Raw genomic sequence first — 18,825 nt, forward strand, 5'->3', positions numbered from 1 at the left:
TGCTCTTCCCAGAAAGGCTGGACTAGATGATCCCTGAGGTCCCTTCCAACCTGGGATTCTGTGATTCTGTGAAGTTAAGTTGTTTAACTGCTTGTGTTTTCTAGGATCACATTCTTAGCCTTTTTCACAGCTTTTAAAATTAAAACTGAGTATTAAAGCTAGTCAGAGGATTCCAGTATCTGAAGATTTAGTGGAGGAAAAAAAAAACAAACCACAAACTGTGAAAACCCTTCACAAACGTCAATACTGTCAATATAGAAATATGACAGTTACTACTAAATAGAACATGAAAAGCCTTCAGAGTCAGCGTAGACAAAAGTGTCTATCAGAATTAGTGTCCATCAAGGGATTGAGTTTAAATAGGAGCACAGCGCGTGAATGGCAGAGAGAGCTGAGCTGAATCGCTGGAGATCACCTACTTTATGGGATGTTTAAAGATAGACAGATGACAATAAGAAAGATGCTGGGTTTTTTTTTCTACAAATGTCAAAATTTCCTGGATATATTGATTTCCTCCACCTGGTACCCACGCATGCATGAGTCAGTGGTAGATTTGAGATATTTTCATTGACACTAATGATAATTTTCACTTTTTTTATTTGTTGACTAACATGAATTTTAATTCAATGTCAACCTGTTTGCTATGTAGTCATTAAGGATTTAAGTTAGCAACTCTTAATTTTTAAGTTTCTTAGACCCAGATTCTCGTTCCATTCAAATTAGAGGTGGGATACCTTGACATGATGATACCTGTGTAATTTGGAAAGACGATGTCTGCCAGTGGCTTTCAAATGAATGACAGAGTTCTTTAGAGATAAACTATTATCCAAGTTCATTCTTTTCTGATATTCATTTCCTGGCCAGACTTGCACAGATCACATGAAGACATGCTTGTATTAGACATGCTGTCATGATTTGATATGTGGACCAAACAACACCATGTATACTCCAGCTTTGCTATTAGCAATAAATGTGAGTTGCCTAACGACTTTCTGTTGCCTCACCATTTGTAGAGTGGTTCTGTCATTTAATTTTCCCTCAGGAGTGCTGTGAAAATTAGCACAAGCAGGCAACATTTATGATGAACTTTAAACTTGTGAAGTGTTGCTAAACTTCTAAGGTCTATTTACTTGAGCCACCACTCTCATTGTTCAGAGGTAGATTTGAGGTAATATAACTTAACAAAAAAAAACAATGACATGACAAAACATAGAAATATGTCTAAACCAATTTTTTAGCCATCAGCTGCCAAACTAAACTCTTCTTTGTTGGTGGACAGTAAATAACTGATTGTACTTTTTAAAAAAAAAAAAAATAAGGGACCATTCAGAGTGCTGATGCTTTGAATGAATTCCAGCATGAGTAATTACATCCTACCATATCTAAATATCAATTAGATGTGGGGTTTTTTTATTAGTTTCCTGTTCCACATTGCTGGGTTGTGTTGCTGTGCCCTGTTGAACAGTAGCCACATTCACCCCAGAGTTGGCAACGTTTGTGTGGCAGACAAAGTGATATCTTTATGTCTCAAGGATGATTCACTGAATGCTTCCACAGACACTGGTTTTGCTCTGGGGCAGCTTGAGTAGTGCTGCTTGAGTTATAGAGTATTCAGCAGCATAAGTGTGTGTAAGGATTATGGTACAATAATAACTATATAAATATCAAATGATTAATAATATTTGAGACTGTGGACAGTTGATGGATATAAAGCTAAATCCCATGAGGCAGAGATTTAACTACTGGAAGAATAGAAAATTCACTACTCGATACTTTAAAAACTCTATCTTAGAATTAGTATTTACTCTTTTGGGTTTTTTCCTCAAGTTCATAGGGATGAATTGTGAATATGGACTTTTCACTTCAATTAATTTACAGAACATTAGGCCCTTGGTATTTATACTGTGTGCAGTGTTGTGATATCTGAGTTATAGTCAATAGTTATACCAAGTGCTGTTCAATTATTCTTTTCATTGGATATTACACCAAATTTCTTTGAGGGCAAAATACAAGATTCAGTGACCAAAAAAAATCATTTATTTATGAGGGACACGGTTGAGAGCCCACGAGTAGTGAGAAAATCAAATTCTTTTCATTTGCAAGCCCACTTCAGCAACTCAGAAGAATAAAGTGCAGGAAGAAAAGAGGATGGGAAGAGACTATTTAAGTTTGACTTTGATGGCATTGTGAGATACTGAGCCCTTCAAACTCCAGGCCAAAATAAAATTCAGTGTACCTAGCATCTGTCAATATCATGCTGTTTATTTGCTGGGATGTAGGGTCTGATACCACAGTGCTGAAGAAAATAAGGAGGTTTCCAGATTGCTCTAAAGGAAGCTGGATGTGATGCTTAAGTGTCTTGCAGTCTTGATTTATCTGGACTTTGATCCTTAAGAGTAATTTTTGTATATGAATCACAGATTTGGTTTCTGCTGTTGGGTATCTGCTCAGCATCTTCCGGATGGTGCATCTATAGAATGGGGCTGATCTTAAGACATATAGCATGAGCAGAGAATTCCTTAGTCATAGTGAGACTGGCCTTATCTTTCAAAATTAAATCGGCTGATATTTGTGTAAACATTTGGTCCCTCCTCGTTGCTGCCACTAACCAAGGTGATCTGCAGAAGATTAGGGCCTTGTTTTATAAAATTTCAACTTTGAAGCAACACTTTGTGAAATCAGATAAAGGGTCACTGGCCTACCCACTTTTTAGAAATTGAAGATTTCTTTGCTTAGACATCACCAAACGTTCCTGAAAGATAGAATCAGATCCAACAACGGATTAAGGTTACAGCTGAAAGCTGAGTTGTTTGCCAGGGAATAAGACAAGCCTTGATCTTTTTGCTCAGTGCTCTTTTAATGGACAAAAGAAACATAGTTTCTTTTCCTGTCAGGTAATTTACATCCTGGATTCAAAAGAGGGAGTAGCGACTGGGCGACCTTGACTTGCATAAAGCAGAGCTTCAAACAGAGCTGAACTGTTTCTAGTGAGCCAGGCTGGTCTTTTGACAATACTCCTGTATTGCCTTGGGAAACCCAAGGTCCCCAGGCACAGATTTATTCTGCACTGTAACTGGAAATGCCTAGGAAAGGTGACAATATGAGAGATTTATAACTAATTGCAATGATTAAAGTGTTAATTCTGTAATATCTCACCAGCATGTACCATTTCCCTGTTTCTATCTAGTATGCAAGATAAATCTGTGAACAAGGACTTTGGTGCACATCTGTCTTGTTGACTAAACATTATACGTTGAGAGTTTGCCATTATGTGAAGAAAATGACTTATTAGAATAATAGTTTTGAAAGTTGCATACAGGGCTGGCATCCTTCAGATTAATATATTTGTTTCAGATAAACTAAGATAGGGCTTCATATTATGAAATCAGGGTTAGGGGCACTAATGGTGACAGTCTGTATGTGCAATCCATAGAGGATCTTAATTTTGGACACCAACTATGTGCATGGCAGTTGTGGACGAACATCTGTACACAGCCTATACATATATCATATTTCTGCTCACCTAATTCACACATGGGTGTGTTTGAAAATAAACCCATATATCATTTTCCTTCTTTTAGCAGAATTATAGTGACTTTCATACATATTTTTCAAATGCCACCATAGCCCAATTGCACTGGAAGACAGATCAGCATTCAAACTGTCAACAAAGAAGACTGATGTTGGTCATAAGTCTCTATTATCTAAGAGATTTGACGTGGACTTGAGTTGGGATACAGCTTTGATCAATGCTACTTAGCTGTATCATTACCCGATGGCTCATCTATACATGATAGAATGGAGATCAAATTATGCTGAAAGTACTTATAAATGGGGTGCTGGTTGTGATGCTACAGTGATAAACAAAGCGTCAGCTCTGGAGGACTCGTTATTAGATGTAATTAAGTACAGCAGTGAGTCCACCTGTAACAGTCCATCTATGACTGTCAGAGCTTTTAACTGCACATACTGCACAGTGCTAGGAAAGAGGTTAGCTGTATAACACACCTCCTAACATTACCTCCCGCCCCAGCAAATCTACTTGATTAATGAGCTGCTGACATTTTATTAGATTGGTGCGCATTACCATTGTGCAAGCACCTTCTAAAATTCCATATCCTGACTTTTAGGCTCATAATTTTCTTACAAGTCTACTTTTGAAAGTAGGTTGTGCTGTATTACGGCTGGCTGACTCATAGAAGTCCCATGGCGCACGAAGATCTGAGCTTACAGTTCTTGAATATTTTTCACACCATAATGAAATAAAAGTCTTTGAAATAAGCAAGAGACACATGCGCATGCTCTAGGATGGCCAGAAGTGGGGTATGGAATCACCATGGAGTTGTGGGGAGCCCAGTCCTTGTACCTGCTCTGCCTTACAGGGAGCAGAATCCCAAACTCCAGATGAGCATCCTTATTCCCAAAATATATTGCCAAGTACCTCAGCTCAGATCATAATGCAGGTTTCACTTCTTCCCTATCTTCTCTGGACTGGACAGCAGTGCCCCTCAAGGCTGTTACATATTGCTGTCTATGATACAGGTAGCCAGTATAGCAGAAGGATGTTGACACTCCTTCCTCTACTGTTTAAATAAGCAAAAAAATGAACCTGTGAAAATCCTTGTCCTAAAACTGCTTTATTTTGTTTTCAGCTTGAAACTAAGTATCAAATATAACCATTACATGAATGAATGAACGTGAATTCTCTTTGTCTATCTCTACTTAGCAACTCCATTAACAGCTGTATTTTTTACTTTTTTTTTTTTTTTAATCAGATTGTGCTGCTAAGGCTAAAGCATGTTGGATGCCTGGGAGCATTTCTGTTTTCAGTGAGAACCTCTGTTAACATGACACAATCCCTTTAAAATGCAGACATGCACTCAGCAAATTTGATAAGCCCTGAGATGAATTTAGATGCACAAAGATGGTGAAGCAGCCTAATCCTTCCTACAGAAGATAATGTTTAAATAAATTTGTTTCATTCAATGAAACACCTGGGCAAGCTTATTTAATATAGTCTTTGCATTTAATTATCTCCACTGAAGGGGCACTTGCCATATTTCTAAATATGATTCTTTTCTTTCATATTAATTATTTTAAGATCCTCAGAGGAAACCTGGAGAGAAATAATAAAAAAATAAAAAGACTCTTAATTAACCTGAGTCACCAGAAGTCATCTTTTTGGAATAGGGAAGCTGGGATATGGGACTGAAAGTAAATAGTACTTTAAAAATCAGACTCTCTACATGAATAATGACAAATAGCTGTGAAAAGAATTCTGTATGAATGAATTGTTGCTAGGCATTAATAGCAGAAAGGCACACTTACACATCAAACTGTCTTTTGGAGAAAAGACAAAAATAGCAAAAATAATTCTGTGAAGAACTCAGTATGGTCAAAAATTACTGGCAGAAGTCAAGGAAGTGTAAAATTATGATACACCCAGAGAAAAATACAGCCCAGAGTCAGCATCTCAGTTCTTGTCTTCTCTCCTTTAGCTTTTTGGCATAAACAAAACTCTTCCTTTTGGGAAGAAATTATTATCCAACATATTTCTGGCAAGCAATTTTACCAAAAGTGCTCTCGGTACACAATGCAGTTACACTCCTATTTGCAAGAGGGAATATTGTATATAAAAATAGGAGACCCTGTTCTCCCCACCACAACTGGACCTGCAATACAAACAGGGTTTGGACATTTCTACTCTAGATAACAAATCTACAGATTATGGCAACTAATGTGTGAGTAATTAGATCACTGCTTTTTTTGCAGCACCAGTACTACATGAAAGGGTATTTGCAACATAGAGTTGCACAGAATGAATGTAATTGTACATATGTATCATCTAAACATTGCTTTGGTTGCCTAGGCACAAGCAAGAGGGGAATTGCGCCCATTTTAGGCAATTATTTGGTATTGCACTTCTAGGCTTCTCTTGTTTAATCATTTGACACGTTACTTTGCTCCTTGAAAGGCTAAATGCAGTCTCGCAAAGCTCACATTACACGTGCCTTAATCTTTGCAAAAAGGCAGGCAGCACCTCGTACTGTCGGTAACAGATTTGCCTTGTATATTACTCCTTCTGGGAACTGCATGCTCCACACTCCATAGGTGTGAAAGAGGATCAAAGCCAGTTTTCCAACAAAAGTACTTTTGCCTTTATTCTATCAAGCAATTACACAAATTTTAATTTCCAGTCAAAGTTAATTCAGTTACCAGATCATACTACCACTTCATCTAGACAACGAATCATGCTGTTTTATGCCACTTGCAAAACTAATTCAAAGTCAAATCTCACTGAAGACAGACTTGGTTTTTTCCTTAGTTTTTCAAAAGGCGTGAGGTTTATTTCACTTTTCTGTAGTTGCTTTGTACAGGTGCTTGTATTATCCTTTTATCACTATTGGTCAATCAAACTCATCTGAAAAAAATTCCCTTGGGCGCAGTCTTGGCATTGAAAGTCTGTGCTTTCTCTGGGAAACATTTAAAATGGTGGGAAATGCTTGTGAAAGATGGGAAATAATGAGGGGGGAAATGTTTTCTGATCATCTATGTTTGTGTCCTTGCAACTGAAGGTATTTTCACAATTGAACTGAAATATATTGCTATTTTTTTGTGACAGAATTCTGTTCAAGCCAGAAGTTCCCAGAGACTGCATGCTGGATGAGGCAGCAGCATGAAACTCGTATTCCTCCAGTTTTCCCATCTGCAAAGTGGCAGTGAGTTCAGTATGCCTGTCCTCTCTCTCAAATAACCCTCAAATATTGTGTCACAATCATAGAATCATTAAGGTTGGAAAAGACCTGTAGGGTCATCAAGTCCAACCGCCAACACAACACCACCATGCCTCCTAAACCATGCCCTGGAGTGCCACATCTATGCATCTTTTAAATACCTCCAGGGATGGTGACTCTACCACCTCTCTGGGCAGCCTGCTCCAATGTCTGACCACTCTTCCAGTGAAGGCATTTTTCCTAATATCCAACCTAAACCTCTCCTGATGCAGCTTGAAGCCATTTCCTCTCGTTCTATCGCTAGTGACCTGGGAGAAGAGACCAACACCCACCTCACTACAACCTCCTTTCAGGTAGTTGTAGAGAGCGATAATGTTCACATCGTATCTTGACTTCAAAGGCCAACGTGAATGGACACTAGAGGTTCTTGAAGGTGACGATAGGGAGGGTGGGAGGTCAGTTCCACGGCAAGATCAGTGCCATGCTGGATGCGGGTGGAGGGGCGGACATGCGGCGGGGCCCGCTGCCCGGCTCCGCGCCCAGGCGGGCTGCTTCATCTGCGTACAGTTTCGCCCTGATCCGTGACGACCCGGTGGCCGGTCCTGCGCCTGCGGCGGGCTCCCGGCCGCGGCCTGCAGAGCCCCCGGGACCGGTTTATTTCAGCCCCCATGGCCGCACGCGGGTAACCCACCGTCACGGACGCCCGGGTGGGGCTTCCACCCGCCGTGACACGCCGCGGGGGGCGGCCAGGCGAGGCGGGGGGGAGGCGGCGGAGGAGGAGTGGAAAAGAACTGAGAGGGGAAAAGCGAGGGGGGCGTGAAGGAGCGGGGGGTGAAAGGGGAGTGAGCGGAGAGGAGGCGGCCGCGGGGAGCCGAGCGGAGCGGGGACGAGCTGCCCGAGGCGCCCGGGCCATGGCGCGGCGGGACGGCGGCGGGACGGCCTCCCGCCTGCTGCTCTGGCTGGCGCTGTGGGGGCTGCGGGGTGGCGGCCCGCCCGGAGCCCTGCCCGCCCGCGGGGCGGCCCTGCCCTTGGGTGCGGGCCCGCCGGCCGCCTGCAGCCCGCGCTGCCAGCACGGCGGGCTCTGCCTCGGCAACGGCACCTGCCTCTGCTCCAAGGGCTACGAGGGCGAGCTCTGCCAGCACGGTAACGGCGCGGCCTCGCCCCGCCAGAGGGCCGCTTGGGGGGGCCGGGCGCGGAGCCGCCGTGGGGCGGGCGCGGCCGCGGGGCGATGGCGGGCGGGGAGAGGCCGCGCCTTGCCTCGCCGTGAGGTGAGAAGCGCCGCGGTCAGAGCCGGCGCGCCCCGCCGTGCCTCGCCCGGTCCCCGCCGCTGTGGGGACCTCTTGCAGGTGGTGGTGACGGGGGACGCGCCTCGGCCCGAACGGAGCTGGGCACAAGTACCCGCCGTGCGAGCTCTGGGGGCTGTCGGCCTTCCTGCAGGTCATCCCTCCGGGAGGTCTGAGGGTTGGGGATGGTGGTGGTTCTGTGCCGGGGAGGGCGCACATAAGGTGGGGTGGAAGAAGATGGGTTGAGACACCGAGTTTCTGGTGAGGCGAGGCAGTGACAGCAGAGCGATAGAGCAGAGCCAAGAGCCGGCGCCTCCGTGAAGACTCTCGCCTTAGGTGAGCGGAGCCGGCCGCGCTGTCAGTAGGTAGCGTCTGACTGCTTGAATACTGGGTGAACGTCCACTTACTAGGCAGGCTTTGGCGGCTTCCTTTTATCATTTTCGCTGTGCATTTTAAAATACTTGCCTAAGTAAGGAATGATGCTTTTAGAGGCTTGACAGCTCTCTGAGCCTGTCCCGCAGAACCATTTGTATGCCCCGTTTCCGTGGTGGGAGGCGTAAAGCTGGGGTGAACTGAAATCTGCTCCTCTTGGTTTCCCAGGGGAGACAAACTGTTTTTGAAAACGTTGCCCAATATGCAAAAGTAAACACTGGTGAGAACAGTTTCAGTTTAAATCCTGTTTAATGTAACATGCCCAATTTCTAATTCTCTTCTGCGAAAGTTTAACTACAGCATGTCTAGTGATTGCTAAAACACACTACATCAGGAGATGTTCTCTTGCCTTGTATCTTCTCCTGTGTGAAGAGATAATATAATTTGTACAGTATTTGTTTCAGTTCTCAATGCCCTTCATCTAAAATGTGATTTTATTTTTTTTTAAGCCCTGAAATGGGATGCTGAAAATGTCATTCAGTACCGTAATCCTTCATGGAGTGTTGTTTTATTTAGAAGCTAAGGCTAGCAGGTGGTGACAAGCGATGTATAGCTAATGTGCTGCGTAGCGGGGGTGAATAGCTATACAGTATGCAGTGTTCCAAACAACTGTTGGATCTTAGACGTTTTGGGGTTTAGAGGAGATGTGAAAGATTGTCAGAGGTGCAGATCTGATTTTGAACTAGAGACGTGAACTGTCTGGTATTGTTAAGGGAACCACTGAATAAATGCTTTTTTAAGGTCATCAATGCAGGAAAAAAAAAATGGATAAATGAAACTTCATCCCTTGTTCTGTCATGAAAGCCACTGAGATAAGTTAACTATTTTTCTCCCCCCTCTCACCAAAAACATACAAATGAAAGGTGGGGTATGTCTACCTGACTGGGGGCTGGTTCTTGTTTTGTGCTGTGATTTTTACTTGATTTCTTTAAATAGTGGGGTAAAAAAAAAGTGTGATGCCCCCACTCTTTTTGGGCCATTGAGACAATTCAGAGGGGAAAGAGAAAATCTGTTCTGTAATTAAAAAAGGGTAAAGTGAATTTCATTACAGTTAAGGCAGTTTGGGGGAAAAAGATATATTTGCTCTGGCTTAAAGTAGATGATCTCCAAACTTATTTGAATTTGTGGTTAGAAGCTAAATGGATATAATTATATACACAGACGCTATGTTCATTCTAGGTTTTGGAATACCCTAACCTGTGGGATTGTAAAGCATTGATATAATGGAGGGAAGAAGTTGTGCAAGACTTTTTCTAGGACTGGTTCTCTCGAGTTGAGTGGATTGCTTAGACGAGAGTTTTTCCTGCTCAGTCTTCTTACTCAAAGTGGGATCACAATGACGTGCAAGCCAAGCATAGAGTAGTTCTGGTGGACTCAACTGTAATACCTGTGGGCAGTCCTAAGGGGTCTCTGAACACAGGTGTATTGCAAAATATCTCAGCACGCATTCAGCGTAACCTTTATTCTGGTGAAGCCACTGGTAGCATGTTGTGCTCTGAAGCTGCAGGTCAGATCCCTCCCATTCACTGGATACACAGTCTTGCTTATTCTTAAAAGTCTGGGAGACGCTGCGGGTATTTTGGCAAAGGGTAAAACAAGCATAAGGAAAAGAAATGTGTGTTGGAGGCTGTGGATTTCAGGACAATATTTAGTTCTTTCACAAAGGCCCTTTTATTGAATTCCATGCTTTCTAAAAGATGCATGCCCAATGGAGAATCTTTCTTCAGCTTTCTCCTATAAATATATGTTTTGCATGGGAAAGTATCCAGCAGTCCAAATGGTAAAAGTTAGCAGATGAGAACAGTAGAATAGGATTGCAGTACTGCGTAGTGCACACAGCTGATCTTTTGGTATCTCATTGCACTTCTCTTTTTTTCTTCCCCTCCTATTTCACGCTAGTGCTTCCCACTTGCTAGGCTTTCTTCGTGCAAGTGGTATCAAATTTACATATTAGGTCTTCAGGGCAGGGCTGCTCTCTTACTCTTTGTATGTGAATTCACAGTGACATTCAGATACCGCTGCCATATTAGTGTCTTCTAGCATAAATAGGTAAAGTAAACCTTATGAAACTATGTGAAATAACACAGAAATAGATTTTTTTCTTAAACTGAGTGCTCTTGTATGGCATTTCCAATGAACTGAAAGCATCTGGTAAGACAGTTATGCAGAGCTGAGTGCTGAATGGTTCTTTCATACATGCCTGTGGCCTTTATTTGCATGCAAATACTCATTCTGCAGATACTAACATGAAAAATCCTCTATTCTTCAGTTGGATTGCTTGGGAGTACAGTAAGTATATGAGGGCAGAATCAGTGTGGTGTTACTGCTCATCTTCCCTGCCTTTCAGGCTTCTCACCCATCTAGTCAAAGGATAAAGCCATATGACGTAGAGAGCTCATCTCACACCTGCAGTTAATTTGGATGAGACTCTGAAACACATGGGTTTCCAAAATCTGTGTGTGAATAAACAAATATTTTCTCAGACACCAGAGCTGATTCAGGAATGATTTATAAGTAGCAAGGAGGGCTATGTGATAGGTAATTACTTTCAGTCTGACTAGATTTACCCAGAATTTTGCAAAATGAATATTTTCTTTTGTGCTTTAGCCAACCTGTCCAAGCTGTCAGCAATGAAAAAATTGCAGAATTTGTGATGATCATAGATGCTTTTCTCCCAACAGATAATTACAGTTGTGACAAAAGATACATTTATCTCAGATGATTTCTAAACAAGCACTGTACATTTCAGAAAGGTCTCTGACAGGCCAACCAAAGCAAAAAAAAAATAGAAGGTGGAGGAGAAGGAAGTACTGACTTATTTCTGGAGGTGTTTTAGAGAAGATGTATGAGGAAATGTTGTACTTCATAAAACATGTAGTTTTTCTGGAGAGGTTTGTAGGAATCCAGTAAAGAGTTAAGTCTGATATTGCATCTCTAGAATCAGAAAGTGCCACTGAAGTTGCAGTACTTCTTGTGAAATAATTTTTTCTCCCTTTTTTTCTCACCTGTCATTTCTTGACTTTATTTATCAAAAGCTTCTTTGGCAGTCCAGCTATGTTCCTTTGTTCCTTTTTAATATGACGCTCTCTTTTGTCTATTCTGTCTTAAGGCCCAAAAGTTGCCTTAGTTTTGAGTGTTTAAAAGGTTAAAAAGGTGGAGTGCTCTCTGTGCAGGGAAACTATCTTACCTGACTGGCAGTGTGGGATGGTAGCGCAAATGTATCTTAGGAAATGTGAAGACAAAATGAGTACACATAGGCTAGAATAATGCAAAATTCTTACGTACTTAAGCGGTAATTTTGGTAAGCTCCACCAATATTTATCCAAGCTTTGTTTCTTGTCTGTCTTACAGCAACTTGTTATCCAAAATGCAAAAATGGTGGGGAGTGCCTCAGACCTGGAAAATGCAGGTGTCCACCTGGCTATGGGGGTAGATACTGTCATAAAGGTAAGTAAAACCCAAACAAGTGATAGCTTGGAAAGACAAGAGGTTTGAAAACAGGCAAAATTAATTTAGGGCTCCTCAAGTCCAGGATCTAATGCTCTTTGAAACAATGACCTTAATTCCTTAGACCTCTGACCTTACTGTCAAAAATGTGTGGCTTGGAGGATCTGCATGCTTGCAGGAGAATGAGGTGGAGTATATGTACTGAAATTTGTTGTGAGAATCTTGAGACAACGTGGTCCTTTGCAAAATACCTTGTTTATATGTTATGTAAATAATCTGTAGTTTGAATGCCATTTAGCTCTGTAACAGACTCTTTCTAAATAATTTAGCAAGATCGCTTGTATAGATCCATCTTTCTGTGTTAGGTGGTTGAAACTTTTGAGTAGTATCTGCAAGATGGTGATATTGAGGGCAAGTCGCTAAAGATAAGCGTGGCAATGTATTGTTGGTAGGTAATGGGAGATGACAGATGTGATGAGTAGCAAAGACCAATTTTCATGGTTTTGTGAAGCCTATTGAATATATGCATGGATTGGAAAAGGCAGCCCAAGAAAACATTATTACATTGTTATGAACTGAGTACTGCTGATGGTAACTTGAGTTCTGGGATAAAAATTGAAATATTTGAGGGGAAAATGATGTAGTAGGCAAGATATACCCAGAGAGTGAAGGAAAAGAAAGCATTGTTTTCTTTTCAGAAAAAAAGAGCCTCAACAGGGCACTTAAAAATTTTCTAGAAGTTCTTTTTGAACAGGTGCTGGTGAATTAGTTGGGCAGTCATCACTGTGCTGAGTACTTAATAAGTATTCTGTGTGACTGTGGTCACAGCAGCTAGCAACACCTCACAGGATTCTCTGATTTGTGCTTGACATTTATTCTATGGACATTTTCTTTACTTCCTTCAAAAGTGAATTAGCTACAAGTGTTTACTTGGAATATAACCTAATGGGTGCTTGGGGAAGGAACTCATCTAGCTTCTGCAGATGAGAACTCTCTGGAGTCTTGTTGTTGTTGGGTTGTTTGTGGGCTTTTTTGCTTTGTTTTATTTTTTTAATAAAGCTGTATTTGGTATTTTATGAAGAAAACATGACCTGAGTGTACCTAAAATGGTAACATTAGTCTAAGTCTGCAGAAGCTTAAACTGTAGCTCTGGGATGTTAACTAGACTGAATGGGGATTCAACTGCCAATGACAATAATTTGATATCAAAATTCTTAATGTTATAGAGGAATAAGAAATACGAGGACGTGCCTTCTAATGAAGAACTGATTAACACAGTACTGTTGTGTAATGCATTGGGAAATAACTCTTCATTTTGAGTAGATGTAACATTGTTGGCAGCAGTGAGGTAAATTGGAGCATGGTCAGCTTCATTTTCCAGCAAATGGATTTTTTTAATTATTATTTCTTAAAAGCCAAATGAAAGTGTAGGTTTGTGGACTCTTGATAGGGACCCCAAAACAAGGGGAAACCTGACCTTCTCAGAAGAGCCTAAATCAGAATCAAGGTGAGAAATAGAAAAAGCAGAGTGAGGATTCAGTTTATGCTAACACTACAGTCTAGACTTGGATTTGTATATGAGTAAAGGTCCTATTTATATTTGTTATCCTGTTATCCCTGTAAGGCAAAGGATGTACTTGTGCTCACCTTTAAGGTGGAGAACTGTGGTGTATGGAGCCTGGATGTACAAACTTGCAGTGTGGTGCAGTGTGCTGCTACAGAATCACAGAATTGCACAGAATCACAGAATGGTTGAGGTTGGAAGGGACCTCCCGAGGTCAACTTGTCCAACCCTCCTACTCAGGCAGGGCCACCTAGAGCCAGTTGCACAGGACCATGTCCAGCTTTTGAATATCTCCAAGGATGGAGACTCCACAGCCTCACTGGGCAACCTGTGCCAGTGCTCGGTCACCCTCACAATATCCATTGCTCTCCCCTTATCTATGAGGCCAGTCATTTCATCATAGGAATGTATAAAGTTGGTCAAGCATGACTTCCCTTTGGTGAAGCCATGCTGATCATTCTTGATGGTTTTCTTGTCCTTAATGTTTCTAGGATCAGCTGTTCCATTACTTCCCAGGGGCTGAGGTGAGGCTGACCGGCCTATAGTTCCTCGAGTCCTCCTTGCCCTTCTTGAAAATTGGAGTGACATTTGCTTTCCTTAAGTCTTCAGGCACTTCTCCCAGTCACCACGATCGATCAAATGCAATCAATGTTAAATACATTAACTTGTACTGTGTGACAAGGAAATATGCAAACAAGCTTTGAAGAGCTTTTCTAGCTGCGCTGGAGTTGACTTGCGTGTCCTTGTGTGTTCAGCATTTGTGCCAAAAATCTATTAGCTGAAATCATGCTCAAAACTTGTGGTAGAACAGAGATTTGGACTTTTGTCTGCCAAGTATCAAGCAGACATCCCAGCTGTTCATCATGATAATCAAGGACAGTTTTTTCTCTTCGGTCCATTAAAGGTGGCGTATACATTTACATTCATGCCTGTGAGAGGATGCATTTGATTGTACAGAACAGCAATTATGCCATATTTCAAAGATGGTGCACACACAGCTGATACCAATCATATGTCTGGCATATATAATGCCTCATTAATGAGGCCTTCAGGACTTTGACGCGTAGAACGATTCTGGAATGAAGAGGCTGACTAAAACAGTTGGCCTTTGGGAAGGCACCACTCAAATTGACTATAGTCATAGGTTCATTTCTCAAAGTAATGTCCCTTTCTCTTATGCATAGGTCCTGTCAGGTAAGGAAATATGTGAATCCTTGACCATGTTACTGGCTTACCAGCTGTGATTTGGCAAGATCAATGAGAATATGCATGTTAGTAGCTACTGAGGCATAGCTGATGAATAGTTGGTTCACAGTTTGGGTGGGGGAGAGCTGTGCCATAGTGATAATCGTGTTTGTTTGTGGGTACTCTCAGGCTAAATATGCAACAAGCTTTTAAGCACATGTTTAATTTTAATGGCATTTCGGATTAGCATTTGCAGACATGGTTCTGTCAATCTCGCTCCCTCCTTACAGAACTGAATAGTTGAAATTTTAGTCTTTGCAGATGTTATAAAACAAGCAGTTGATGGTAGACCAGCTGGTTAAAGACAATTATCTGAAGTCCTATGCTGCTTCTGAAATGCACTGCATATGCTGTTCTTCTGCAGTGAGCTGTGAAGGAGGCTGTCAAAATGGTGGGGAATGCATATCTGTCAATGGAGTTGTGAAGTGCCTTTGTGCTTCTGGCTGGACAGGATCAAGATGCCAAGAAGGTGGGTATCTATATTAATGAAAATATATTGTTTCAAAATATAGCTGCAGTAACAAAAACATTTTGAAAGTATTAAGAGGCTAATAACTGTGGAAATGTCATTGCATTACTCCAGAAATGAAGGACCTGCATTATTGGTACATACTCAGATAAAATAGTGTCAATTTTGCATTAAAGTGTACATCTGTTAACATTTAAACCAAAATTCTTAACACAGTACAGAAGTATTTTTATCCATTCCCATGGTCCTGGAAATACCTTTAGAGTTATACCAGTTGAGTATCTGGCCTGGAAGGAAAGGTGTTTTGCAATTTTGTTTTATGTCATCCTGAATCTTTCATTCTGTCAGGATTCTTTTATACCTGTTTTATAAATCCTGCTCACTTACCCATTCTTTTTTCTAGCAATCTGTCCCCAAGGTTGTCGGAATAATGGAGCTTGTGTGGCTCCTGGGATTTGTAGCTGTCCAGCTGGATGGGTCGGTGGAGCATGTCACTTAGGTAAATGACTTCTGACATTTTTCGTTTATCCTTTTATCTACTTGTTTGATTTACCAGTGTAGTGTTCAAATCTTCAGTGCCTAACAAAGCTGCTAGGGAAGTATCTTAGAATAGTAAATGAGAGCTGCTTCTGCTTACTGAGGATCTTACAAGTATGCATAAGGAATAGATGGCTTTTCAATTTGGTCAGAAAGACAGAACTTCTCCACTTTAAGTAAACTCATACTCAGATTTTGGTTGTCACCAAATTCATTACTTGGTATGTCTTGTCAGTATTTCTGAAATACTTTCTATAATCTGAGACCCCAGTATAAAGAACTGAAAATGGCCATTACAGAAACACTATCACTACTGATGTGGGTTGGAAGCTTCACTAAATTTTATGGACATGGAAAATTGAAACTTGCTTCTTTGAGGAAAAGTCAGCAGAATCAACTCCAGGTGCTGTTAAAAGAGTAAAAGGAAGCTGGCTGTAATCAGGATTAGTACTGACTGACATTGTTGCTGAACAATCCCTTGCATTTTTCCCAAATTTTGATTCACAGAAACAGATGATGATTATAAAAACTTTAATCTACCCTTCTCTGGCAGGGCCTTGTATGCTCGTAACAACACTGCCTTCATGCTAAAGGCAATAATCCTGAGACTGTAAAAAGGAGGGTTTTTTGTTTGCTCTCTGGGAGACTGAGAGAAAGCTCATTTAAACATTGCGTTTGAACTGGATAGCGTGGGTGCAAGGTCTCCAGATTAAGTCCTCGGCATTTGAAATTTTTGTGTGGCTGTGGGAATCGGCATCAGCTAGTGTTAGTTCATCTGCCATATATGTAGTCAAGTAAACATTAACCAATAATACTTTAACATTCCCATTTGACCACCAGAACACTTATCCTTTGTAGTCATCAGTGTATTGAGTTAGACGGTGATGTTGAAAGTATGGGAGATGCAGAGAACTTACAAAATGCTCAGCTTTGTTCCCTGCGCCAGCAATAATGCTATTCTTAATGTCAAAATAATCACTGTTCCTGAACTAACTAGATCTGCATCCAGTTTGACTTCTGTTGGTACAGATGTTCATAAGCAAATTGCCCCAGGCTTGTTACCTGTGCCTGCTCAGCCCCCCTCTGCTCTCCTTTTGGGGGAGTGGGGGAACAGAAGGGCAGCATGTGAGCAACAGCCAGTATGTGGCAAGTGTTTCCTCATGGGTGTGGACCCAAGAACTGGCTTGAATAAGTTTCAGCAGGAATTTTTATTGTTCTGTCACTTTCCTGGAGGCATCCATCTCAAAAATAGCCAGTGGCTTAAAGAACAACAGAAATGATAGTATTTTAAAAGGGGAATGGAGCATGAATAAGACTAGACGTACTGTGGCTGTACTCCGGTGGAGTCCATGATGCCATAAATTGAGAGGCATAGCTTTTCCATTCTTCCATTATGCTTTTATTTATACTGTCCCAGTGTGGTCACCAGGGAACAATTCTGCTAGCACAGTGAGACAAAGAAGAAAAATGATGCTGTGTTGTGCGGAAGACGTACTATGTATCTGGTGTCTCATTTCAGCGGTATGTAAACTGCCTTGTCAACATGGAGGAAAATGCATAGCTCCAAATGTGTGCAGATGTCGACTGCCGTACTCTGGTCTACAGTGTACAAAGAAAAGGAAGGAATGAAGCAACTTCAGCAAAGATAAGCTGCATTTTCTCCATGTAACCCTTCATACAGAGCTGAAGTGCAGCAGTGGGGGACCTTAAAACAAACATCGTAACTAACTGATTTCAGATAGCTTTTTGTCTTCAGTATATTAAGAAAATGCTTTTCTGTATGAAAGAAAAGTATTGCTGATTGTAACGAAGCCTTTGTAAGTGTCCAAGTGCGTGTAGTGTATGGCACGTGTTTTCTTCTGTTCTCATTTTTTCTTTGTAAGCAGAAGTATCGTGTCTTGGTTGATACAGCTGACCTTGAAATAAATTTACTCTTCAAATAAAGTACTTCAGAATAGATCCGTGCTTTTCTTTTTGTCTTTTTCCCCCTTTGACTAGAATTATTGCATTATATTAATGATGTGGTTTTAAAAGGCACATGAAACAAAATGTCCTTCATTCAGATCATCAGAAGTGGATGTTAGTTCAAGAGTAATTTACCTTCAATAAGATTACATAGTTTCAAGAGGAAACTTGCACAGTTTGCATCTTTCTGGACCATCAGCAAACTGCAAAGTGTCTTATTAAAATCCTGGTAATCTCTTTATGTATGCTTCCTGCACCCCCCCACCCCATTTGAATCTTGATCAGTGAAGCCATTTTGAAAAAAAAACCCCCAAAACACTGTACTTGTTCAGACAGTTTCACTGTTACTTTCTAAAAGCTTAATCTGTACTGATGATCTGAAAGAGTCCTTATGTTGACTACTATGATCATATTATCTGATCATCTCTCAACTTCCAATTATTTCTCTTCTTTATCTTAGTAAGATAGGGAAATGTGTTTATCTGCCTTCTGGAGATGTAGACATTGATGGTTCATTCCTGTTCAAGATTGTGTTCTTGCAGGAGCAATATAATGGGAGGCTACGGACTGGTGGTGAGGAAAAGCCGTGTCTGTCACAAATCACCTGTGTGGAGGGTGCTGAGGCTTGTCTTCTGGCTGTTCCAGTTTGGCCTCATTTAGGTTTTGCAGCCTTTTGGATGGGCTGCAGGTTGGACTGAGACTCCGATGTTTGTTGTTCCTTGTCTCATCTGTGCTGTTTCTTGAATGATACAGTTGAGGAAGGTTTTGCCAAAACACGAAAGTTGAATCAGTGACCTTTTTCAATGATGCCCAAATCAATTTTTTTTGAGAGACAGATCAATTTTCATTGTCTTCTAGGTGAAACTGGAATTTTTGGTGGGAGAATTTTAACTATGCGTAACTGCCGGCCATTTGCATTATTTTAGTCCATTTGATGGAATAATGTATCTGTGTACAAGCTCCCTTACCAGAACATGTAGCATTCATAGGCAGGGTGACTTAACATGGACATGTTTCCCCAGGGATTACAAGCCACTTAGCATTGACAAAGCAGCCAAGGAAATGGGGTCTTCTCGGTTACCAACCTTCTCGAAAAGCGAGAACCCAAGTTTACGGAGGGCAAACGGAAGACAATGGTACAGGTCATCA

General features: G+C 41.4%; 1 protein-coding gene across 1 annotated transcript; it reads left to right on the plus strand.

The window, feature by feature from the left end:
- Positions 1-7,563: 7,563 nt before the first annotated feature.
- On the plus strand, positions 7,564-17,670 carry LOC142052603 (uncharacterized). Its single transcript, XM_075082927.1, has 5 exons — positions 7,564-7,877; positions 11,801-11,896; positions 15,070-15,174; positions 15,578-15,673; positions 17,231-17,670. The coding sequence occupies exons 1-5, from the start codon at positions 7,646-7,648 to the stop codon at positions 17,338-17,340; spliced, it is 639 nt and encodes a 212-aa protein (XP_074939028.1). The 5' UTR covers positions 7,564-7,645; the 3' UTR covers positions 17,341-17,670.
- Positions 17,671-18,825: the final 1,155 nt, after the last annotated feature.

This window comes from Phalacrocorax aristotelis, chromosome 2, assembly GCF_949628215.1.
Source record: "Phalacrocorax aristotelis chromosome 2, bGulAri2.1, whole genome shotgun sequence".
In the NCBI taxonomy this organism is placed as follows: domain Eukaryota; kingdom Metazoa; phylum Chordata; class Aves; order Suliformes; family Phalacrocoracidae; genus Phalacrocorax; species Phalacrocorax aristotelis.

Coding starts and splice junctions, on each gene's coding strand:
- LOC142052603 (XM_075082927.1), top strand. CDS start 7,646: ATGGCGCGGCGGGACGGCGGCGGGACGGCCTCCCGCCTGCTGCTCTGG. Junction 7,878..11,800: donor GGGCGAGCTCTGCCAGCACG/GTAACGGCGCGG, acceptor TCTGTCTTACAG/CAACTTGTTATCCAAAATGC. Junction 15,175..15,577: donor AGGATCAAGATGCCAAGAAG/GTGGGTATCTAT, acceptor TCTTTTTTCTAG/CAATCTGTCCCCAAGGTTGT.